Raw genomic sequence first — 25,574 nt, 5'->3', positions numbered from 1 at the left:
TACTTGACTGTAGATGCTAGGACTTTCTGTGAAACCTTGAGGAGCTCGTGTGAATTTATAGCTCCTTCCATTTAAACAGAATCCGAAAAGGTACTGGCTGTCTGGATGAATGGGGACACTGAAAAATGCGTTTTTGAGGTCTATGACTGTGAAAAATGTAGCCTCAGAATCAATGGCTGTCAATAGAGATGAGATATCTGGAACCACTGGGTACTGGGGAATGATACATTTATTGAGTTCTCGAAGGTCAATCACTAATCGATATACTGGGGGTGCATTTGGATCAGTACGTTTCATGACTGGAATGATAGGAGAATTACATACATTGGAGTCAGTTTCTACAACTACTCCTTGAGCAATGAGCTCGTCAATAATTTTGGATAAGGCTGCTACAGCCTCAGGTGGCAATCTGTACTGTCTGATTCTTGGCAGGACTATACCTTGCGTGAGAGTCACACGATGGGGTGTGATTTGCATAAAACCAACATCAGTTGGCCCTTGCGCCCATAGATGCTGCGGAACATTAGACAATCTTGGATCAAAATCACGTAGAACATAGTGACCCTTGAAGTCACGTAAAAACAAACGTATCCCCTCTGGGGAACAGCAAATAACTGCACCTAATTCTTTCAGTGTCTTAATACCTAACAAATTTTCTGGACATGACTTCGTAAGCAGTAGATCAGTAGTTCGGGACAATGGACCTACTTCTAGAGTAACTGGCTTTGAAATTTCGTTTACAATAGGCTTTCCTGAAAATCCAAGGGAAACATTTCTAGAGCCTGAGAGCGGAGCCCCTGGAACCTCGTCGTGACTAATAGTCGTCCTACTTGCCCCTGTATCAATCAAAAACTTTCTGTCTTTCCCCAATACTTGACTATGTACATAGGGACCTTCTTGATCTACAGGAATCTCGATGAGAGGCAAGCCTACCTCCCTCTCTAGGCTGTTTCATGAATACGCTTGATACTCTGGATACTCTGTCTGTGCATACTGGTACATCTGCTGTGTAACATGCTGTGCTGCAGCTATAGGCTGCGGTGCTGGAACTGTCTGTTGTGCATTCTGTGGCTGAGAAGTCTGTGAAACTTGTTCTTGTCTAGGCGGACGTGGTCTTTCTTTAGTTTTACCAGTGGCTATATTGTGTTTCAGAACTGCACACTCGTTTATAAAATGACCTGGCTGTTTACAATAATTGCATGTCCCTTTAACGGGAGCTGCAGGATGACTGGCTTGATTCGGACCCCTCTTCTGACTGTCTTGAGGAACAGATTGTGCAACTAGTACTTTCATTTTCGTGTCTTTCATACGTCTTCTCTCGTGTTCTTGCTCTTCTCTGATTCTATTCTGGTGATACTGGAGCATCTGGAGCATTTGGGACGGGGTACTAGCTTGCCAAGTACTTTCGACTTTCAAAACTCTATTCTTAACTTGTGGACTTGAATTCTCGACTAGTTTAGTAACAAAAAGATGAGGGTATGACTCGCTACTCGTCTTCAAACCACTGTTTATTATAAAACATTTCTCAAATCTAGAATAAAAATCACTAGTATCTTCGTCTTGTTTCTGTTTACAGGCTGAGATTGCATCCCAGTCTTCCTTTTTAGTGGCTAATAATCTAGGCAAAACTTGTATTAATAATTCTGGTAATTCTTTACATTTGTCTCCAAGACCGGTACCTGGTACTCGTATCTTATCTTCAGCTTCTAGAGCTGTCCAATCGATCTTTTTCTCTCCCACCTCCCAATCTTTTTCCTTGAGTTTTTCGTATATGCCCGCAGGCAACAGGACTTTTAGCATTTTAATAATATCTGGATACGTGTATTCTCCCATACGGAGCATGTCTTTTAATTCTCGGTGGAACCCTGCTGGATCTTTGTCGTGACAGGGAATTAATTTCTTCATCTCTAAGAGTTCCATCTTTGTAACTGGGGTGTAAACAAATACTCGTTGCATTTCACCACCCGGTGTCCTAACTGGGTGTACTTCTCGTAACGGATGCTGCCTGTCTATAAAAAACGGTTTACTTTCTGGAGGTGAGACATGAACAAAATGCGGATTCAGAAACGTTCTATATTTGTGGCGCTGTTCTAGAATGACACTAATTAAATCTGTACCTAAACCTTTCCATCTATACTGGAGTAGCTCGTTCAGGATATCATGTAACGGACCTGGATCAGAATGTTGACCCTCATACAGTGTAATGAGGTGTTGGATCATATACATACCCACCAGTCGCTGCTCGGCTGGGGGCAGTTTCAGAAACATTTGTGCCACTATTTCGTCTGGAAAAGTGGTAGAATCAGTAATCCATCGGACTGCTGATCGGGCTAGTTCTTGTTCATGCATAGTACCTAATTCACTATAACCGATTCGTGATTTCAGAATGTGATCGGTAGCTTGAAATACTTGTTCTAGAGAACCTTGTTCTGGTGCTGGAAGATGAAAGACTTTCTTGTGTTCTAAGCGTAAATGTCGGTCTGGAATTCTAGATTTACCCACATACGCTATTCTGGCGGGATTCTCGTCGTCTACCTCTTCAGTAGAAGAGTCATTTTCTTTCTCACTTCCTAGAGCTTCTTTACGTTGTTCGTGTAACCTTATTATTTCTTTACGTATTTTCTTGTACATACTCTCTATACTATTGAGTGTCTTGTGCTTACCCTCGGCTATATTATCACTCCACTTTGTCAGAATTTTCATTTCGGTCGGATCTTTAGTCGGGGAATCTTGTTCCCTAATTAAACAATTGATCAGAAATTTCAATAGCATAAACTGGATCTCAGATTTCCTGAGAGACATGACTTCAGCAATACTTTCTGGATCTTGTCCTGTACGAATGAAACGATACATTCTGTCTAGATCTTCTTTCATATTCGGTAGGGTGACCAAATACTCGGACACCTGTCTTATACGTACGGAATATATAACCATACTATCCTCGCCTGGGACTGGATCATAACAGCATTCAGTAAGAAGTCGCCTGATTTCTGCAATAGTCTTATATTTGGGCGTACGCTGTAACGCACGTTCATGTAACTCGACTGCTCCTAAACGTCTACTTGGCGGCGGGGTACCAGGAGGACCTCCTCCCGCGGCCCCTATACTGGAATCGTCGACTGATACTCTTCGTGCTGGCAGAGTGACTGATGTGGCGGGAATTTGTACTACGGGCTGGACCGGGGGTACCGTAACAGGTACTGCAACAGGTGCCCCGGTGACTGGAGGAGCAGGATTTACATTATTTACAGGAGCTGGTGGAACAGGATTTGCATATTCTGGGACTGTGTCGTCCAAATAGGACGAGAGAAAAATATCAGCTGCGGTCTGTTTGTGACGTAGCTTGGTCGGAACTAAGGGTGGCGGAAAATTACTGGATGCCTCCGGGGTTGCTTTTGGCAAGCCCTCGGCAAGAAGAGGGTACATACCCTTAATGAGGGCATTCCTCTGTCTGTCTGACTGTTCGGTTTTAACTCGTTCACCTATTTCGATTAGTTCCTTTTCTTGGGCTCTTTCTAAGGATTCTCTACTTAATTCTGACTTTCTGATTTCTTTTTCGGTTCTTTTATGAGATTCTTTGCGCCATAACTCGATGGCATCTTTCTGTGACTGTCTGGCTTTCTTTTTCCATAATACTTCTTCTACTCGCATGATGCACTCGGCATCCCATGTACCCGATACGGGCCATCTGTACTTTTCTTCTAACTGTTTGGTGTACTCCACCCATATATCTAGATATAATATGGCACTTATGCCATGCTTTTGATACATAAAATGACCTGGACTGTCCCTAGGCGGGACAGGAACTGCTTCTTCTAACAGACCTTTTCTAGTTTTTAACTGACGTAGTTTTGAGAACAATGGCATGACTGGGCTGGAGTCTAGACACAATACAATACACAATGAACACGATGATTACACCACTTTCATACCACGACATTGAAATACATGAATGACATTTAAAATAACAGTTCAGACAAAATACTACCTGGAATACTGAAAACAGAATACATGAATTTCTCGAGAACAGAACGGACTAGAACAGAAACTAGATGCACTGCTGAAACAGTACGAAACTTACCGGTCTCATAAAGAGACACGTCAGGACCCGCATCCACCTAAGTGGACACTTCGTGTTGGATCTGTGTACCCCAAACCCACGGACCAGAGACAATGCAATTGACCCTGTCTAGATACTACCCCAGCAACGGTACTCACCGGGCAGCAAGAACGGAAGGCCTCGGACTGGACTGGACTGCTACGACGCCGGACGGACGAACTTCGGACTTCTGTTACGGGTGGGCCTCCGGATACCTCGGACCTTGGACTCTCGGCTTGGGCTCTGGTCGGGACTCGCCGCGTTCCTCCACCGCCTCGTCTGGATGCTGGACCGCAACCTCCGTCTCCTCCGTGGGCCTGAGGGATACTTGAAGCAGAAATATCTGCACGTGCACGGTATGGTTCCGTCACGGCTGCAGAGGATCAGGGGGCTTGCGTGGCTTCACCGGCGCGTGGGGAAAGGGCAAGTCCCTATTCGGGCGCCATTATGTGGTAAATAAATAAATAATACCTCTATTTTTGACTAGATATAACAATAACAGATAGCTCAATAAATAAGAGTCAAGATTCGAGGTAGTAGGAGTTTGCAGGTTTAATACAGCATAAAGGACAGGAACAGGACAACCTGCACGGGCAAGATCTGGGATGGCTAGCCAACAGGGGGGCCCCGACAGCTGTCGGGCAGGAGCTGGAATGAGCGCGCTAAAGGGATAACTTTTTTTTAATAACAGTGCACAAGCATATATAGTTAAAACAATTGCATTACAATACATACAGTAGGCGTAACAGTGGGCAGGGCCTATAACAGTCGCGAGAGATAAGGGTGAAAGTAGGTGTAACAAGAGGCGTGTACATGGACATGTGATGTAAACGTAACGGAATATGTCACAAATGGGGCGGAAACATGGAGGGGGCTACCTAAGGAGCCGGGACCTCTAACCTAGTGGTGCGCGCAAGCTGGCAATGACGTGTAACTAGGAGAAGCTGGGGGCTATGAATTCTGCGCTAGGAGCAGAGACTGAAGTCTGGAGAGTCAGAGCGACATGTACCTAAACACTATCTAGTATCTGATGTTTAGAGAACATGTTGATAGAATCCAAAAGTTATCAGGGTAAAGGCTAACAGACACTAAGACTGGTGCATGCATTATTCTACATGTAGTGTGTGTTGAGGAATATTAAATGACCATAAATACAGTATTTCTCTTACATGGAGACGTAAAGGCTAGACGATGACTGAAACTATTGATGCGATTCAGTAGCTTAGGAATGCAGAGAAGGAGAGCTGGACTGATAACTAGAATCATAACATACTCTTGGCAGACTGACAGGCAGAGCCAGGCCGAGCCGGGCACTGTGAGGCAGGAAGTAAGTGAAGGGTCAGGGATACAGGTGGGGGCTGTATCGCTCCTCAGCGAGGGTTCAGGAGACAGGAGCTGAATCTGAGTCCGGGCCCTTTTGAGGCCTAGAAACAGGGATTTTACAATGAAATAACGTGCACACTGTGAAACGTGGCAACGTAGCTTTGCATAGGCTCAATACTCGTAGCTTTCACGAGAACTGGAAACTGACGTACTAGAGATGGACACAACTGTAATTGCGTCTTTAATCGATCAGGGGGAATACATATGCATATTAATCGTGCACATATAACATAAGATGGGGAACACGTAGGGACACAGAACATGGCAAAATTTACTTTTCCACACTGAGTAATGCTGTGGTTGCGCTGAGTAATGCTGTGGTTGCGCTGAGTAATGCTGTGGTTGCACTGAGTAATGCTGTGGTTGCACTGAGTAATGCTGTGGTTGCGCTGAGTAATGCTGTCGTTGCGCTGTGGTTGCGCTGAGTGGTGCTGTTGTTGCGCTGAGTGGTGCTGTGGTGGCGCTGAGGGGGGGGCTGTGGTGGTGCTGAGTGGTGCTGTGGCGGTGCTGAGTGGTGCTGAGTGATGCTGTGGTGGTGCTGAGTGATGCTGAGTGGTGCTGTGGTGGTGTTGAGTGATAATGTGGTGGTGCTGTGGTGGTGCCGAGTGGTGCTGTGGTGGTGCCGAGTGGTGCTGTGGTGGTGCCGAGTGGTGCTGAGTGATAATGTGGTGGTGCTGAGCTGTGGTGGTGCAGAGTGGTGCTGTGGTGGTGCAGAGTGGTGCTGTGGTGGTGCAGAGTGGTGCTGAGTGATAATGTGGTGGTGCTGAGTGATAATGTGGTGGTGCTGAGAGGTGCTGCTGAGTGATGTTGTGGTGGTGCTGGGTGGTGCTGTGGTGGTGCTGTGGTGGTGCTGTGGTGGTGCTGTGGTGGTGCTGAGTGGTGCCGAGTGGTGCTGAGTGATAATGTGAGTGATAATGTGGTGGTGCTGAGCTGTGGTGGTGCAGAGGGGTGCTGTGGTGGTGCAGAGTGGTGCTGTGGTGGTGCAGAGTGGTGCTGAGTGATAATGTGGTGGTGCTGAGTGATAATGTGGTGGTGCTGAGAGGTGCTGCTGAGTGATGTTGTGGTGGTGCTGGGTGGTGCTGTGGTGGTGCTGAGTAATGTTTGATTTTGGTGAAGGCTTCTTCAGGGCAGGGTGAATTCTCTTAGCCATTCTAGCATTCACTGAAATTAACCTACAGCTCCTGAGCAGCATCAGAGTAATATTTGGGGTCGCAAGTTTTTTGGTTGCTGCTATGCGTATTAAGTCTAAAAAACTTAAGCTAAATGTTCCCTGATTTGTGTTAAAAACTGTTATCCATTAGTTCTACCGTCGAAATGTTCTACCCTTTGTAAATATATGAAACTGCCCTCTTAATTGTTCTTTTTAAACGTATTAACTTTTTTTATACATGAAACTGTTTTTAACACATGAATTGTTTTTCTTTTTTTAAATTTGTGATGAAAATGCTTTTATGATTTTAATTAATCGAATAAAGCTTGCCTTGACTGACTGACTGAAATTAAAATAAAAGGTACAACCCTAACTATACACAACTTGTGAGGGCAACAAATTCAGAGCGCCTTGTCTAGCCGTGAGACTAAAATATAACTATCCTGTTTGCACACATATGCAGATTTGAAGGGTGAAGCTTTTTCCCATGATGGAAACCAATGAAAAATATATTATCTCTCTCTTTCTCTCTTATTTGTGTATGTTTATCAAGGCCGTCCCAGTGAAAAAACGTGGCCAAATAAAACATGCTTTTTGCTATAAGTGCACTAATAATCACATTTATTAATACCGCCAGAAGGCGTTATTACCTCAGATACAGGAAGCTGCCTTGAGAAAGCATTTGCAATGCAATAGGTCTCGCATTAATTAAGTTTGAGCTATTGGCATTGCTAAATATTGCAACGCCAATTGCAACAAAAGTCTATTAATTGTAGGCAAAAAAAATGTATATTTATTTTTGTAGCAATGGTGGCATGCTGCGCTTTAGATGAATATGTTTAAAAGTAAAGTGCGCCATACTGTGATTGCTACAATAGGTAATTGTGGATGCGTTAACAATTGATGTTTGCACTGATGGCTGGTGGTGGGTGTGCCTTGTGTAAGAATGCACTGCTGGCTGGTGTGTGTGCCTGGTGGAAGCGTGCACTGACGGCTGGTGGTGTGTGTGCCTGTTGAAAGCGCGCACTGACGAATGGTGGTGTGTGCCTGGCGAAAGTGTGCACTGACGGCTGGTGGTGTCTGTGTGCCTGGTGAAAGCGTGCACTGACGGCTGGTGGTGTGTGTGTGCCTGGTGAAAGCGTGCACTGACGGCTGGTGGTGTGTGTGTGTCTGGTGAAAGCGTGCACTGACGGCTGGTGGTGTGTGTGTGCCTGGTGAAAGTGTGCACTGATGGCTGGTGGTGTGTGCCTGGTGGAAGCAGCCACGGACGGCTGGTGGTGTTTGTGCCCGGTGAAAGTGTGAACTGACGACTGATGGTGTCTGTGCCTGATGAAAGTGTGCACTGACGGTGTGGTTGTGTGTGTTTGGTTGTGGTTTTGTGGTTGTGAGTGTGTGTGGTTGTGTGTGTGGTTATGTTTGTGGTTGTGTGTGTGTGTGGGTGCTTGTGGTTGTGTGTGGTTGTGGTTGTGTATGTGTGTGGTTGTGTGTGTGTGGTTGTGTGTGTTTGGTTGTGTGTGTGTGTGGTTGTGTGTGTGTGATTGTGTGTGTGGTTGTGGTTTTGTGCGTGTGGTTGTGGTTGTGCGTGTGGTTGTGTGTGTGGTTGTGTGTGGTTGTGTGGTTGTGTGTGTGGTTGGGCATGTTGTTGCGCGTGTGGTTGAGCGTGTTGTTGTGGTTGTGTGTGTGTAGGTGTGTGTGTGGTTGTGTGGTTGTTGTATGTGCTTAGTGTAGTGCCCTAAGGGCAGTGGCATGGTGTGTAATGTAGTGGTGAGTTGTGATATGATGTCTGTTGGTGGGATGTATGTGTGTAGTATGTTTTGCTTGTGTGTATGTTGGTGGTATATGTAAGTTTACATCCCCATAAAAACAATTGTAATGATATTAATTATGTGTGTAGTGTGATGCGTCTAGTGTCTTTTGTAATGTTTTTTAAATAAAATACATTGTTTTGTTAGTTGTGTGTTATTTTTCCTGTATTGCTATGTAAAGGCTTTATTTGAATGCAATTATAATTTTAAAATGTCTGCAAAAAAGCTCCAACAGAGTGTGCAGGAGCCTCTAAAGTGTTTCCAGATATCAGGTTGTATGACAGAATCAGCCATCACTATCTCACATTGAGCATAACACATTGTAAGAGAAACCATAATTTTCTTATTGCACATACAACGCATGGCCATGTTCTGCAACAGCTTTATGATCACAGAGAGGGAACAAGCTCTATTTAGCTTCGACTGCCCATCCTGCCTCATAGGTCTCTAGGTCATCAAGCCTTGCTGTGTTGCTTGTATGCCACATTCCCACTTTCATCACCCCAGAAGGACTCTTTTCTATTATGACCACTCCAGCTAAAACACTTGTGAGACAAAGAGTGAGTGGGGCGTCATGCAAGCCGAGGGAGGTAGCCGTTGTGAGAGCAGCAAACATCCAGAGAAATGGTTCACACAAAAGAGCTCAGCGAACTAAGGAACAGTCCGCAGAGCCGGGCGGAGGAGAGGGTAAATGATAGCGAGAGAGAGAGCGCGACGGTCTGAACTGAAGAAGAGAGGGAGACCATAGGCAAGAGAGAGAGAGGGTTAATGAGATGGGTGGAGAGAGATCGAAAGGGAGATAGGTTGAGGAACAGGTTTAGAGAGGCAGAGACAATCAGAGAGTGATGGAAAGAGAGAACGCGCGAAATTGGGGAGGGAAGACGAGGGAATGTGAGGCAGGGAATGCTAGAGTGAGAGACAATGCGTCATAGACAGCGAGAGAACGATAGGAAAGGTAAGGAGGGGAAGAGACAAAGAGCGAAGTAGAGGGCGAGAAAGTTTGGAGTGGGAGAGAGAAAGTGATTCCACTGACGGAGACTACAGTCACCAAAAGTCATCCCGCAGCGCCCGGCTCGCCTCGTTCCGCCCTGAGATGCGCATGCGTACCCCTGTCTGACGGCTATCTATGCCTGCACTTGCAGTGTTAGTTTCGGCTGCGCCGTTGCCTCTGCGCTGCTTTGCAAAATACGGCCGGTGAAAGCGCACCGAGAATGTTGTATCGACCGAAAGCATTGAGCCGGTTATAGTTCCTGAGGCGGATCGGGGACGGGAGAACAGCTGTGGATGTGAACTCAACTCAATCGCCGACATTTCGAAGTAACCCAGAAGTCCCCATTACATGAAGATACAGTTGTTAGCTTCATTTCTAGCGCTTGGAAGTATCCCCGGATGTGACCTGCATTTTCCTCAGCCTGCCGTATCCGCGGATGTTTTTTTTTCTTCCACCACATTGAAGTAACCGCTGGAAGTAAACTGTGCCCCCAGCAGATCGGGATACTTAAGTACAGCTGTTGCCCACTCTTGCAGGCAAAGCTGTCTGACAGGTCCTGCTGACACCATGACCGGGATGCAGCTGAACTGGACTCGAGAAAAAAAAGGAAGTCAGGCATCCTTGCCCGTGACATGGGCGGGGCCTGTGACGCGGCCGGAAGAGGCCGGTGTTGCTCATTCATGCGGGGCTCTCATCATGGAGGGAGAGCCCTGCGGTAGCGTGAAAATCCACAGAAGTGCCCCAGGTGTGGAGATGCGCCGGAGAAAAGGAGCGCAGTGAGGCGATGCGACAAAAGAGCACGGTGAGTGGAGGGGGGGATATGTGTGTCTGTGTGCATCTGTGTGTGCGCGCGTGTGTGTGCGCGTGAGCCCGTGAGTGGTGGTGGTGGTGCTGGTGGTGGGGGAGGGGGATGCGTGCGTGCCTGCCTGCCTGTGTGTGTGTATGCCTGCCTGCGTGTGTGTTTCTGTGTGCGTGCCTGCGTGTGTGTGTGTTTGCGGGGAATCTGAGGCAGGGGACGGGCACGGCGCCGGGCTGGCCGTGCGCGCCCACGAGGTGAAGTTGACGCTCGTGCCCGGCCCCTGTCTCACATTCCCACCAGACGGCTGACTATAGTTGTCGATCCAGACAGCAAATGCTTTGCATTTGCTTTTGTCTAGGCTCGACCTAAAAAAGATAGAACTAATTATAGTCCCAAAAAATGGAACAAAGATGAGACATGTATTCTAATATAGGAGAGCCCACACCCAAGTCACCCTGACCCCTTTCACCTAGATGCTCCCAACAACATCCTCTGCAGACTTTCACAAGGATCCTCACTCAGCTCCACGCTGTTCTACGCCTACATGACCCCAGTCACCAGCATCATCCACACCTATGGAATTAGCATCATATTCTATGCTGAAGACACCCAGCTTATGTTCTCCTTCTCCAACAAGATGCCAAACATGTGGAATATTTTCTTCACCTGCATGACTGAAGTCGTCAGATGGATGAAAACCAACTGCCTCAAGGACAACACAAACAAGATTGAAGTGCAATCTTCTGTAAAGACACCTCGCTACGAGACTTCACCTGGTGGCCTGCGGAACTCGACCCCACAGCCGTCCCAGCAACCCAAACAAAGACCATCAGAATAGTAATCGACAACAGATTCATTATGACCGGCTAAGTAAATGTGTAGGAGAGTAGGGTCTGCTTCCTATGGTCACCCCCACTTTTTAATGTGATTCTCTGGTTTTTCGACTTTAGTGTGGCTGTGGGCCTGCTAATCTTACCCACAGCCCAGCTGTTCTCTCTCTAAATTGATACCATGTACTTTAGGTACATACCAGATTGGGTATTGGGTCACTTTTGTGAGCCCCTGTATAGTGTACCATAGGTACCCAGGGCATAGGTGTATCCAAGGCCTACCAGGGGCTGCAGCATGTATTATGCCACCCCTGGCTGGCCATCTAAACTGACACCACAGGCTGATCACTTAGCTTGGGTAAGGTGGTGTAATCACCCCTTACTTAGATATAGTATATCTATATCTACCTTATATATAGACACATAGTAACCTATTAGTCACTCCTATGGCAGGCCTTATCAATCCTGGGGGCAGAGTGCTTGGTTTTATGTGAGAGGGTGCCCTAGCATGAGCTGAGCCCCTCTGCAGCTTTCGGAACCATCTCCTTATAACTGTTCTATGATATAGCCATACCATATACTCTTAAGTGCATTATAATCCTCGCAGTTAATGCTAACTTTAGTTTGGCTTTATCAAAACATGTCGTGTAAGGTATCAAACACTTTGGAATACTACCCGCCCCCCCCCTCGCCCGTCCTGGCGGCTAGGGTAGCATTCCAGCCTTCTAGAGGGAAAAGACATGTATGTTCCTGCTTTACCCGGTCAAAGTTAAACAGAGCCTCAGCATCACAAAATGGATGCTGCTGCCACAGACACGAGTCTGACCTCCTGCAGCTGGACGAAACTCCAGCAAGGGAGGCCTGGACAATAGGTTTCCTGTCGAGGGAGGTGCTAGCACCTACCCAGACCGCCTGTAGTGTATTGGTGCAGGGTGGGTTGAATGGAAAGATGCTTTTCCAGACACTGCCTGGGGCACACAAGGTGCTCCATGCATAGCCCGGTTCAAACCAGTTGCTGGGGCACTCCAGCCCCGCTCTGGCGTGAAACTGGACAAAGGGAAAGGGGTGTAACCACCCCCTTCCCAGGTCCACCCATAGGAGGGACCTAGCAGGTAATTCAGTCCCTAAAATCAGTATAAAGATAGGAGCTGTGTCCCCAGGACTTTAGATAATCCTGGAACGAAACTCAGATACGAAACTCTTGGACCTTCGACGTTCTATTTCGACTAGAAGACTGAAGACATCTCCGTTGTGGTCAAGGAGTGACCACCCTGTGCAAACAGGCACCACCAGTAACTTGCCGGTATGCTTTGTCGTCGCTCCTGCCGGAACCCGAAGACTCAGCGACACAGGAACTGGACTTCCAGACTTCTCTGATTCCGAACCACCTCCACAGCAAAGCTGAGACCCGTGGCGGACACGAGAGACGTGGGAACGGACACCCTGGTCTTCCTGCATTTTGCTAACTGCATCGACTCCTGAGGTAACTCGCAGTTGTGCATTGGGGTACGAGAAGCCCCAGACCCAAGCGCCATTTGCACCAAAGCTCAGCCCTTCACACTCCACGAGTGCCGCGTGGGGCCTGCTCCTGCATTTCAGCTCGACGCGTCTTCCCGGTTGCTAGCCCGCTGGCTAGTTAGCCCTCTGAAGACTTCTTTTTGAATTTACACTGCTGGCCTGGTTGCTCCAGGCTTGCTCCACCTTCCCTGCAACGGAGAAGCTCCCCAGACCTTGCTGGTCTGACTCGAAGCCAATCTTCACTTCCTGCGTGGGTTGCGTTTGCCAAGGCTTGTTGGGTCCAATCCGGATACCGACGCGGCAGTCAACTAGATCCTTTGTGGGACAGCTGGAATACAGCTCCTGGTCGTCGTCGACGCCTCCTGGTCCTCGTGGCTGCAGAGACAAGCTTCACCTCTTCACCTGAAATCGACTCAACATCGCCTGGTTCCTTCCTGGTCACTGGCTAGTGACCCAGACTCTGTCCCCTCTGCTTTCAGGTTCTTCAGTTCCTCGATCCACCCTTGGATCCACCCGGACACTTTTCATCTGGTCGCCTGCAGCACTTCTTTGCAGATCTCCATTGAAACGATCAACGAAACCCGACATCAAAAGGCATCTATGCACCCGTCTTCCCTTGGTGAGGTAATACGAGTACTCCGGTGCTCCCGTGGATCTTGACTCTCAAAGTGTCCTACCTTAAAGTGGTTTTGTTGTAGTCCATCCGGAAGTGCCCTAAATATTTAACTTTGTATCTTTTACGTTCCCATTATAAGTCAATGGTAACTCGCGACTGTGTTTAGACACTGCACTCGTCTCCCGTGGGTCTCCTACTTCCTAAACTTTGGTCGTCTAGTGTAGCCCCAGCGATTCTCTAGGCCCTGGGCCTATTCACTATTTCTGAAGTGGTCCTTATACCACTTATATGGTTTGTGAGGCCCCTAGGGCATAACTGTATTTGTGCAACTTCTAGTATGAGTAACTTGAGATGTACTTCGATCTCGGACCTCATAAAGAGTGCAGAGGGGTTATGTTAGAAATAAATACATATATATTCGATATATACCTTGTGTGGTGTCCTTTCATTTGGTATTTAAGGGATTATGAGCAATGAGGTTTGGCACCTTCCCTCAGCAATGGAAAAGGGCAGTGGTGAAACCATTACTTAACCCCTTCAGTGCTAATGACAAGGGTAACTCGTCATGGAGTTTCCATTGATTTCAATGGAAATTACATTGAGGGGCAAGAGGGGCCTTAGCAGCCAAGTGGTTAAGAAGCCAACTCTGGACCCGGGGGTACTTAAAAACTTTCGCCCCATTTCGCTGCTCCCCGCCGCTGCTAAGATGCTGGAAACTCATCTATATAAGCATCTCGCGGCCTTTCTGGAGAACTCTGGCCTTTTAGATCATTCGCAGCATGGATTCAGGAGGGAGCATAGCACTGAGTCGGCCCTTACCATAGTGCTGGATAATATCCGCACTCGAGTGGATAGGGGCCAGACTACCCTCCTCATCCTGCTAGATCTCACAGCTGCGTTTGACACCCTTTCTCCCACGGTGTTAACATCTCGCCTGAGGGAGATTGGGGTGGAGGGGTCCGCTCTTAAGTTGCTGACTTCCTTCTTAGACCAGAGGGAACAGAGAGTGATGCTGGGGGAGTTTCTATCTCCATCCCTGTCTGTGCAATGTGGGGTGCCTCAGGGGTCGGCATTAAGTCCGACCCTTTTCAACATCTATGTGACCCCACTTGCCAGACTGATAAGATCTTTTGGGATGGAGGTAGTTTCTTACGCCGACGATACCCAGATCCTGGTCTCCCTCTCCCAGTCTATTAACGAGGCTGCCTCCAATTTTAGATCTTGTTTAGAGGCAGTCGCACAATGGATGACTGACAATTCATTAAAATTGAATGGGGAGAAGACGGAGATCTTGGTGTTTGGGGGAAAGGAGGACATTTGGTCGGCAAATTGGTGGCCTGCCTCATTGGGAGCTTGTCCGGTACCCGCCGCTCTGGCTAAAACTTTAGGAGTTTTGATCGACCCTACCCTCAATATGCGTCAGCAGGTGAACAGAACAGTTTCCACCTGTTGGGGCATAATTCACATCTTGAGGAAGATTAAACATTACTTATCCCAGCAGGCCAGAAAGCAAGTCGTGGTTGCACTTATAGGCTCCCGACTTGACTATTGCAATGCGCTGTATGCAGGACTCAATAGGGGGCTGTTGCAGCGCCTTTAAATGGTCCAAAATGCGGCGGCCAAGTTTGTGTTGGATCTACCCAAACGGGCGTTGGCCACCTCCGCGAGGAAGGTGTTGCATTGGCTTCCTATTGAGGACAGGATTTCTTTTAAAATCCTGTGCCTGACCTTTGGCGCCTTAGCGAGAAAAAGGTCAGGGGGGTTGGGGTTCTTTTGGCCCCCTATAGCCCCTCGAGGAATCTGCGCTCTGCCAACAAATCTCTGCTATCTGTACCACGCATTCGCAGAGTTAAATGGGGTGGCAGAGCTTTTTCCACTATAGCACCAAAAATGTGGAATGCTCTTCCGGTGGAAATTAAGGCCCTTTCCACTCTTCCGTCCTTTAGAAAAGCCCTGAAGACACGGCTATTTGCCAAAGCATACCCGTAGTTTTGCCTCTGCCTTTTTGTGATTCTTTTTGATAGGCGCCTTGATGCCTTCGGGTTTTATAAATTTTCTTTCATTCAATCATTATAATTGTTCAAACAAACAGCTTCACATGCTCTTTGGAGTTTAGCCTAAGACTGCTGGTCCATGCTATCACTAGGATAGCTTGTCTATAAGGTTGACTTTACAACCACCATCAATAAGGGTCGTTTAGACTGGTGCAAGGTGCCCACTAGAATAGTGGACATCATATGCCAGGCTAACTTCTCACAAAATGCAGTATCAGACTACTGCTTTCGCACACTTAAGATGCTCAGAAACATCTCAAAAGAGCTCCCCACTAACACTCTCAGAACCGTCACCAAGCCCTCATCACTAGCAAGCTGGACTACAGCAATGCACTCAATGCAGGAATGAACACTCAACTGACCAGACGACTCTAGACCATATAAAACTCAGCAGCCACGCTCACCCTCAACATTCCACCCCGCAGGGTCTCCCAATCTACAAACAAGCACTTTTAAACATCCTCATGCACACATTTGAAGCCTTACATAACATGGGCCCCACATATCTCAACCACTGTATACATTTTCACAAACCTACCAGACACATTCTATAAGGCAGGCTCCTTATTGCCCCCCACCCCAAACAAACGCAGTACTAGATCTGGCAGCCGTGCCTTCTCTTACCTTTTTAAAACCTGGAATGACCTGCCCCTGCAAGTCACAGCCTACTTCTCAGTTTTTTAATTCCACAAGAAACTGAAGATCTGGCTATTCACCTACCCCGACCCTAGCTCAGCCCATATAACTCTCACTTGAGAGCCAGGATACCCTCTTGGGTCCGATGTGCACTATGCAAATGCACATAACATTTTTAATAGGTTAAACTATGTTTGATTCAACTACTGCCATTTCAATTTTATTAAACAAAATTTTTATGACAAAGTTTAATCACACTATTATTTTGATTTGACCTTTTTGTGCCACAACTTCTTTGTGACACTTTTTCTTCATTGCAAACCTTTTACATGTCGTTACAAAACAACATAGTGTCTTCCACATTTAAGTAATGTAACTATAACAAGCGTCCTTAAATTTCTGAAATTGCTTGATTTAGCAACACCTAGCAAACAGAGAATTATAATCAATGCATATATCTATGTTAATGAATTCATATACTTTACATCACTGATCCAGGGCAATGACCAGCAGGTAAAAGGGTGACCACAAGATCTTCTTTCTGAAAAGGAAGAGAGAAAAATTCACTGTTTTTATTCAAGTGTAGGTTTTGCATGTTATGCCTCGGTTTACATATGCCTAATGTCAGTCTTGATAATGGGCAAAATAAGAATGCTCAGTGTGCTAAGGTGCAACTGTTTACATCCCTTTCCAACCCCTCCAGAGCCTTAATTTTCAGTTGGGATTTGGCTAAACTCATCTCTCCTTTCCAATTTTTCAAATCTTGATCTCATTTCTTAGAATTACAAATTCTAAATGAATTTCGTCAACTACAACTCATTCTCGCAAATCCTCAGATCAGGATTAAAAGAATAGTCCCACCTCTTGCGATCTATGCATCGCTACTCTTCTCTTTGCGAGTTAGATGCAAAGTGCTGCAAACCTATAATTAATGGTGACTTTCTTAAATCTCGGATCAGCCCCAGGAGACATTGATTACCCACTGCTCTTTTCAGTTGATGTACAACTTTTGTCAAATACAACTCCACTACATCACAAGACCACACTATGTGCAGGACGTTACTGTCATCTTATTTGAAATATAGGTAGGAGCCATGGCCCGTTGGGTGTATCTTATGTATCATAAATGGAGTAAATCCCAGGCAAAATTATATAAACAGCAGCAAAACAGGCACTACTAGAAACCTACGGAGAATACAAGAGGTTGCACTCCACGTAGCATCGCCCACATGATCGATTGTGTCTCGTTTACACTCACATTTAACCTTTTTAGTGCAGTGGGCATTTTCAACAGAGTGCCTGGAATATGTAGGCCAATTAACATTTCATCCCCACATGCAAAACAATATCAGGGAATATTCTGGTTTCTGTGTTTGGGCGTGTTCTGGATATCTCCTTCAAGAATGGTAGTCATTTTTTTGCCTTTTTGGAACTGAAAAAAAATTGTCCAGCATCTCCCAGACTGTGCCCTGGAATTCTCAAAGAACCTAAATTCTTCGGCCTCATAAAAATCCTCCATGAACATGCAGCCCATTCCATCCATTCTTATTACTCAACTTACCAAGACAGTATGCAGCAAACTGGTTTACCATCACGGCTATATTAGTTCCCCTACCACAAATTCTGGACATCAAGGTCCACAGACACATGACAACCCCTCAACAGGGAATACTATCTATTAGGAGTATTTTTCAGCCACCGTACCATATGCAGACGCTGTGGTACCAAGCAATACCATTCCAGGCCAGGAACAATTAGTCCACCATGTTTGTAGGGCAACTTCAAACTGTTCAATTTGACTCTAGGGTTATTACCCACCCAGATCAAGGAGGCCAGTAGGCATCAAGTTCTCCAAAGATAGGGCTTGTCAACGAACCAAAAACACCCTGGAACCATGTTACCCAAACTGGGGTTCGCTAGCCGATTTTTGGTGGGCCGCCAAAGTTGAAGCAATAAATAAAGATGCCTTTAAATTCTGTATTTATCTTGTTACATTTGCAGTGCTGCAAAGACAGAGATGAAGTGTCAGGCAGAGTCTTCTGACAAATTGCTGCTTATTTTTCTAACACGGGGATTGGAGTTTACAAATTACTCATTTTGCAGTCAAAGAAATTAAAACAAAGAGTGTGGAAGGAAAGTCTGTAGGATGTAATTTTTTTTTAACACATCATGACACTTTAAGTTGTGATGCACAAATTATAACTAGTCCCTGAATCCCGATTTTCACATACTATCACTTGTGCGCTATATTGTTATATCTGTAAAACTGGTAGTCTGTGAAAATGTAGTGGCTATTTCAAAATGTGCTGTCTGTAAACGACACTGCCCTATTTTATTAAAATATACACTTATCCATGCGACAGGTTGCTCCATCATCTACTTAAACTGTCAACAACAAAAAAACACTTGTCCTTTTTGTGCCACGTAGTGCAGTGAGAAACTATGGCAGCAATCTCATTATTAAGAGCTCTGACGATAGCAGGATTATGCCAGGGATCATACTATCGTAGGGTTTGAATACTAGAAATTCCCTCAATATACCACCTTTCCCCAAATCTACCTACTGGGGCTGGAGGTAGCGGTAAGCAATAGTTTCAGGGTTCGAATGCTGTTTTGAGCCTGTGCAAACCTAACTTGCATGTTTTAAGGGTTTTCACCAGCTCTTCCCTAAACTTTTCCTATACTGAGGAAGGTTGGAAATGTACTCCTGACAAGGACAGAAGTAACACTTCTTCCAGGGATGGAGAAAAATATGGTTGGGGGTAACGTGAACTTGCAAACACTCAACACATTTTTGCATGAGCAAATCTACACATGCATATTTGCTCGTGCTGAAATGCAGTTCTCTAGGAGTATGTTTCCCTGTCGTACTTCTGTGAAATCATGAAAGCCGTAAATCTGCACTAATGCAAGAAAATATACTATTGGTGAACTTTTGTAACTTTCTTAAAGAATTGGGCCCCTAAGTGGGACTTTTGTTTTTATTAACAGTCTATTTCTTTAGCTATCTATCGGAAGGCTTCACTGTAAGTGATAGCATTCTGCTCTATCAGAAGGAATATTTCATCACATTAAATATTTTGTTCCAGGAGCTACTGTAGCAATGTGTGCTTTTTGAGACCAAAAATATTTTTACCAATATTTGTTGTAATGGTGAGGCAGCTCCTACAACAATAACGTTTTACAAAAAAACAAGTCAAAACAAGATACGCATTGATCAAACCAAAAGGCTGACCACTGATGTCAGACCTGTTGGATTTGCCAATGCTTGATTTTTTTATTTATTCTACACATTTTACTGAATGATGCTTTAGAGAAATGGTACCTAAAAAATTCACAGTAGTTTAGCACAATGTTTTATTCCTAGTTGCATTTTTTGTGAACATTTTGGGCCAAATGTAGGTAACTTCCATTTAGCGAGTCCTTAATAGCGATTATTACCGAATCGCTATTACGGACTCGCTAAATGGAATGTAGGTAGGAATCGCTAAAATGTTCGCGATTCCTTAAAATGCCTTAATAACGAATCGGTAATTCCGATTCGTTATTAAGGAATACCTAGCCATTCATTCCTATGGGCTAGGAGGCCCATAGGAATGAATCAGAAGAGATTCACTATTAGCAATTCGGTATTACTGAATCTTTAATAGCGGGAGGTATTTCAAGGGTGCCAGGGTGTCCAAAGGACACCCTGTTGCACCCCTGAAATGTGCATGTGTGCACATGTGGTGCACATACATGCCCTAAGGCACACAAAAGAAAGCGCTAAAAGTGCTTTTTGTAAGGAAATAGCTACTTACCACCAACTAAAAGTTGGTGGTAAATAGCGATTCCTTAAGGCTGAGGTGCACTGTTTTTAGTGCTACCTACATTGCATTTAAGGAATTGGTATTTCCGATTTCTTAAATGCAAGAGCAAAATAAGGAATCGCTATTTAGAGATTCCTTATTTTGCATGTAGGTTTAAAGTCACCTACATCGCACAAGGCTAAAAACCGGTCGGTAACGCACAAAATTTAACACATTTCGGCATTACCGACCGGTATTTAGCCACCTACATCTGGCCCTTTATTTTGAAAGCAATGAATCATCAATCTTGTTTTCAAGCTTCTGCAAATATTTGCATCTAATCAGAACATTCTGGTAGCCTTATACGTAGCCTCATATTGTTAAACTTGGCAAATGTATGTAGAAATTGTTATACTGAAACCACTGTCAGTAATGCAGCCTCAGCTTACAACATTTCCTTAGAGAGCTCACCCTAATAATAAAGACTTTGCATTAATGAACCAAAAATACAAGTTCAAACAGCATTAACTTGTGGACATAAATATTACATTAACTGTATAAAATGCCCATCCATGATCCATAATGCGGTACTGTAAACTGGCTGCCAAATGGTTTGTGCAGCAGGGGGCTGGGCCTACCTGTCCCAAGGACAAAATAAACATGGAAACTTGTTGTCCTTGAGGGCTATAGGAATTCCACAGCCCTGCACACTCCTTATGTCTATTAAATCTAGGTGAGTTGTGAAAGTATTTCTTTAGGAAAATTGGGTGTGGTTCGAAAAGGTTAGGAAAGAAACGGCCTGGAAAACCTAAAGACATTTGAATTAACGCTCATCTGTCTCTTCTGAATATGGGAGATCTCAGATCCCAGTTCTTCCCACATTTAATTCTAGATACTTTTCTTGATTGTGTGCCCCTCATACAACTAAATAAATCAACTCTCACACCTGCCACCAAAGTACCAGCACTGGGAGATAAGCCAACAATCGGCTCACCATTGCGCCCACCACAGAAGCAACTTGAATCTGGACCAAATTGTACATAGACTGAAAGGACACTATATTCATACAGCAGTTTCAACGTGAAACACACATGCCACAAAGGGTTTCTCAAATAAACTAAGGTGTCATAGAGGAACACCATATGTAACACATTTCCTATGGTAATATCATAGTCCCTCAAGTGTGTTCTATGAATATCAGCCGTAGGCTTGATGACGACAGAACAGAAGGGGTGAGAGAGGACATCCCTGTTGTGATCCTCTTTCAAGAGGCCAACACTCCAGATTTTCCAGCCTCACACTTGCACATGGCTTTGGGAAAATTGTACTATTATATGGGCCATATCTGAACTTCTTCGAGATCTAAAATGGAATGTCCACACCTCTGTGTCAAAGGTCTTTTCAATATCAATTAGGCCCACCACATATTCCTCCTGCTCATCAAGATCTAGAAAATATTTTACATGGGCTAGCCTGTATAGATTTGCAATAGTGTTCTACGACTACTGAATGGTCAACCTCATTATGCCCCATAGTATTTTACCCGCCATAAACTCATTCAGAATTTCATATCAACATCTTACAATGACAAGGGACAGTATGATTTGAAGTCAGTCAGGTCTTTATCTGTATTAGGATCCACTATTATGTCCTTTTTCATAGAATCAGAAAGTTGTCTATGATTCCTCATAAAAATCAAGTAGTTTAGACAGGACAGATTCTGAGTAACAGCTTTAAAACTTAACTGAAAGCCTATCGTTGCCAGGGAGGTCTTCCCTATTATCTTTGCAAGTTAGATCACACATTCCTTGCAGGCCAAGCAGAGGGCAGTTCTTTGCTCAGCACTACATTAAGGCGAAAGAGCGTTGCCCTATCAAGAGGTCTGAACTGATTCCATATTTGGAACTGAAGACTGAGAATAAAGCAGTGTCGTAGTTTGTATCAAAATAGGTGTGCAGGGCTTCAACCCCACTTTGTTTAAATGTGTTGTCAAGTAGCGTTTCTGCTTTTAGTCTGCAGGTTAGGTTACGTTGCTTGTGTACCAGCTAAGTATAAATCAAACTATTGGGGGAATGAGCAGAGCGAACCAGAGAGAAACCTGCTTATATATTAGGCTGCAGTGTATCTATCACATAGGATGAAGCTTACAAACATATATTTTATATATTATAGGAACCGTGGTGGGGCAGTGGGGCGAGTAATAAAGAGGTAATGTCCCGCAAGCGCTGCTCCCGCCAGACACCCAACAATGTGCAGGCATTCGCTGTGAGGCCAGAGCATTGAGCCTTTTTGAGGCAACACAAGGAATAATATAGGTGGATGTTCTTAGTATTTGTGCGCAATAGGAGATGATGGAGGTGATGAGAAAGTTCTAGTGCCCGTGCCTTTAAATTTCATGTGTGTAGAAGCATATGTTAAGTTAAGAATTAGTGCCCCTTGGGGGCAGCTTTTGGCTAGAAATGGGTACTGGTTACTGTTGTGTCCACCCCAGCTCTGGAATACGCACATGACCACACCACACACAGAGCTCTGTAACAAACGCCTTTATTCTTCGGCATGCAACTGTTGACTGAACGCACTACGTTATAAACTTTATTGGCCACACCCAGACACACACAAATACCTCCCAACTGATTATGTAACTTTTTAAGGAATCCGCTGAGGACCACAAGGGTCCTACTGCACATGATCACTCAACACAACACAAAATACATTTGATACCACTGCAAAACCTACCATCAAGCATGTCTTTTTAAACACTTTTATTCCAATCTGGTGTTTTAAAATTACAAGTCACACATCACAGTATTCTCATAAGTCATAGATATATTGTTGGTGTGTAAAATCATCAGAATTATTGTGAAGTGTCAGAACTAAACGTTCAGCTAATTGTGGAGACATACCATTAAGCAGAACTGACGTTTTGGCAGTATCCGATTTTGCTCAATGTCCAGAAAGACAAACAGTTAACCCAAACAGTAAAAAAAAAAGAAAAAAAATCAAGGCGCCATAGTGACAGGTCTAGTAAAAGTACGACTGTTCACTATGCCAAATCGCTGCAGGAGACATCCTTCATATGTTATGGGGTTGCCCTCACTTAACCTTCTACTGGTTTGAGGTGGTACAGTTATTGGCGAAAGCCACTGACCCCGCCCTGACTCCTCCTACCCGGTTTTGTCTTTTTGGCATCCACCCTCACCTTACTAAACATAGAGTTACTAACTACTTTATCGATCTAGCCTTAGTTATTAGCCAAATGTAAAATCACTATGCAGTGAAAAAACACCGAGGGCCCGTGGACTGAAACCTGGCAGGCAGAAGTTATATGATGGGCGACCTGGGAGGGCATCACTCTGGTCCACCAGGCTCACCAGGGTAGGCGCCCCTTAGAACAGGTGAGAGCTTGGGAAGTGGTCCTGATAGGCTTTCGGGAAGAAGGAGCTGAGAGTGCAGATCAGACCTCTAGCTGATTGTCTCAGTGGCTGCGATTCATTGTGTCTTGACATTTACATCCCCAATCATACCTGCGACTCTCCTGAACTATTAATAAGGCCCATAACTGGGCTCTACCTTCGCTATGCTTTACTCCCAATTGCATGCCTCCTTTTTGACATGGTCACCTGATTCTATATCTTCTCAGGAGGAGAGGAGGAAAGGGAGACCTGCTGCCGGGTGGAGGGAGATGAAATTGGGTAAACGTTTGTTCACTTTTTATTTGGTTGTTCTCCTATACCTAAACTATTTCTTCTGGAACACGTCAACCTATTGGTAACCAAAATCTTTGTCCGCTTGCATACATTTTGTCTTCCAATAGGGATTTTCTTTATACTTTGCAATGTGGGCTTTTGTTATCTTTGCCAGTGACTGTTATATTTGAATGATTATCGTGTGATATAAGTGCATTAATGTTTGTTGTATACTTGAAAGTAGCTTTATTTTATTTTTTTACCTCCCAATATAAAGCTGCTAAAGTAAAAGTACCATCATGGGAGGGAACACTGAGTTAGCTAACGAGAATTCCATTCTTTGTGTTAAGCCCCAATGTCCCAACTGCCCACCGGTGGTGTTCACTGCCAAACATGTCATCTATATACAGATATATATAAGATTACGTTACAGCTGCAAATTTAGAAAATGTTTAATTAGATAGGCGCAATCATAACCTCATCAATTTCCTTTAATTACCTTAGAGATTGTATCCAAGGCAACAGACACAATCTTGAAATTTCACCTCTTTAGAGATAAGAAAGTTAGATGGAGTTGAAGCTTTCCTGTGATAGTAAATCACATCATACCAACTAATGATTGAAAACATTTAAGTCATTATTTTAAAATTGTAACAGTATAAGATAGACTGCCACATAATAATTTGGTGAATAAGATGAAAACAAGTACTTTCCAAGACTACATAATTATAGCTAACCTAGTATAGACATTTTTATAAGTCTATTAAAGGACACTTTTCCTTACATTATCTTTAAAAAAAAGTTATGAATGTTTGACATAATGAAACACCAAGTGACTCCTTAAATTAAAGCGCTTTAGAGTCCTCTCTCCTGGACTCCCAACTTCGGCACCCTGCAACTACTCCAGGTCCCCATTAACAATTCAGAGTTTGTTGTTTTTAACACAGTAGATGGGAACGGTTTTCTAAAACTAAGAACACCTTGGTCCCCATACACCTACCCAATTTCAACCTCGGTTTACATGCAGATGTCCTCTAAGGTGAGTAGAGGGGGTGGGAGGAAGGAGGCAAACAGGGTCATATTCAGATCTCTGTTCGTCCTGACCTCTTGGACCTCAGAAAAATCAATGGATAGCGTCAAAGAGATGACCCTGAAAAGATGGCGCTATGTGGGGGGTCAACTTATTTTCATTCACAATTGGACAGGCAGCTACCCAACTTACTGAATGAGATGCTCTGAAGAAGATTCAGAAATGAGGATTAATTTATATTTTAGTGCCATTACTACCATTAGTGCAGCAGGTGCATTGGTACTAGGGCAACGGTGCGAAGAATCACTAACCCTAATTAAGGATAACTAGCAAAAAAGAGGGGAGACGAGAGACATTTTCCTGGTTAGTATTGGGGCCCCAAGTTACCCTTGCTGCACAAAGAACAGGTCTCAACAGGGAACAGGTCCCAAGTCACAGAGAGGCGAAATGTGGGACTTTTTCTGTTTTTCCCCCCTTTTTTTTAAAGAAAAGATCAGAATGCCTGCTTTAGGCCTTAGGCCTAGCAGTAGTGGTCCAGTAGTGTGGGCAGAGGAGTAGGTGCAACTGCTGCTGCAATATCACCAGGTCCCAAGGGTGTGATGTACCAACTAAACCCCTATTATGGCTGTTTTATCATCATTCCTTTCTTATAGTAGGGCTCAAAGCTCCCTTGCTGGGCCAGTGTTGCTTAGAGCATTGAATCAATGGCACCAGAGAGGAGAACAATGAAGCAGAGGAGACACCTTAGCTTAGGCCTCAGAGAGAGAACAGAAAGGAGAATGGGGTGTTAACAAGGGGCAGAAGAGACTTCCCGCTTCACAAGGCATTAGCTCTTATTAGTGAGGCAGGTGCAGTGATGCCCTCAGGGCCGGCTTTAACACTGGTGGCGCCATGTGCGACAATGTTTGTTGACGCCCCCCCAATAACCACCTCTGCCACAGATTCCCTCACTAGCACCCTTTAACAGTGCCCCTCAAGTCTCCAAAACCACTGTCTCTCTGATTCATTTAATTTTATAGCACTACTCATACCAGTGTAAGGTGTCAGAGCACTTTACACCACACACACATTGCACATGTATATAAATCAGTGTATAGGGAAATGTTACATCAGACAGGACTACATGGTGTAGTGTAGGAGTGACATGGCAATATAGTTTAAGAGTCCTTATTCTGGTAAAGCGCAGTTT

At 44.8% G+C, this 25,574-nt stretch overlaps 1 protein-coding gene across 2 annotated transcripts in view; it reads right to left on the bottom strand.

Annotated features, from left to right (window-relative positions):
* Window positions 1-25,574, bottom strand: part of DCLRE1C (DNA cross-link repair 1C) — a 403,712-nt gene that overhangs the window by 286,880 nt on the left and 91,258 nt on the right. For both annotated transcript variants that reach the window (XM_078674195.1, XM_078674196.1), the window contains exon 5: window positions 16,367-16,422. In XM_078674195.1, coding sequence (XP_078530321.1) covers window positions 16,367-16,422 — 56 coding nt within the window. The remainder of the gene's footprint in view (window positions 1-16,366; window positions 16,423-25,574) is intronic.

Source organism: Lissotriton helveticus, chromosome 1_1 (assembly GCF_964261635.1).
Source record: "Lissotriton helveticus chromosome 1_1, aLisHel1.1, whole genome shotgun sequence".
Taxonomy (NCBI): Eukaryota; Metazoa; Chordata; class Amphibia; order Caudata; family Salamandridae; genus Lissotriton; species Lissotriton helveticus.
Note: the sequence above shows the minus strand (reverse complement) of the source record. Positions and strands in the feature narration are given on the sequence as shown.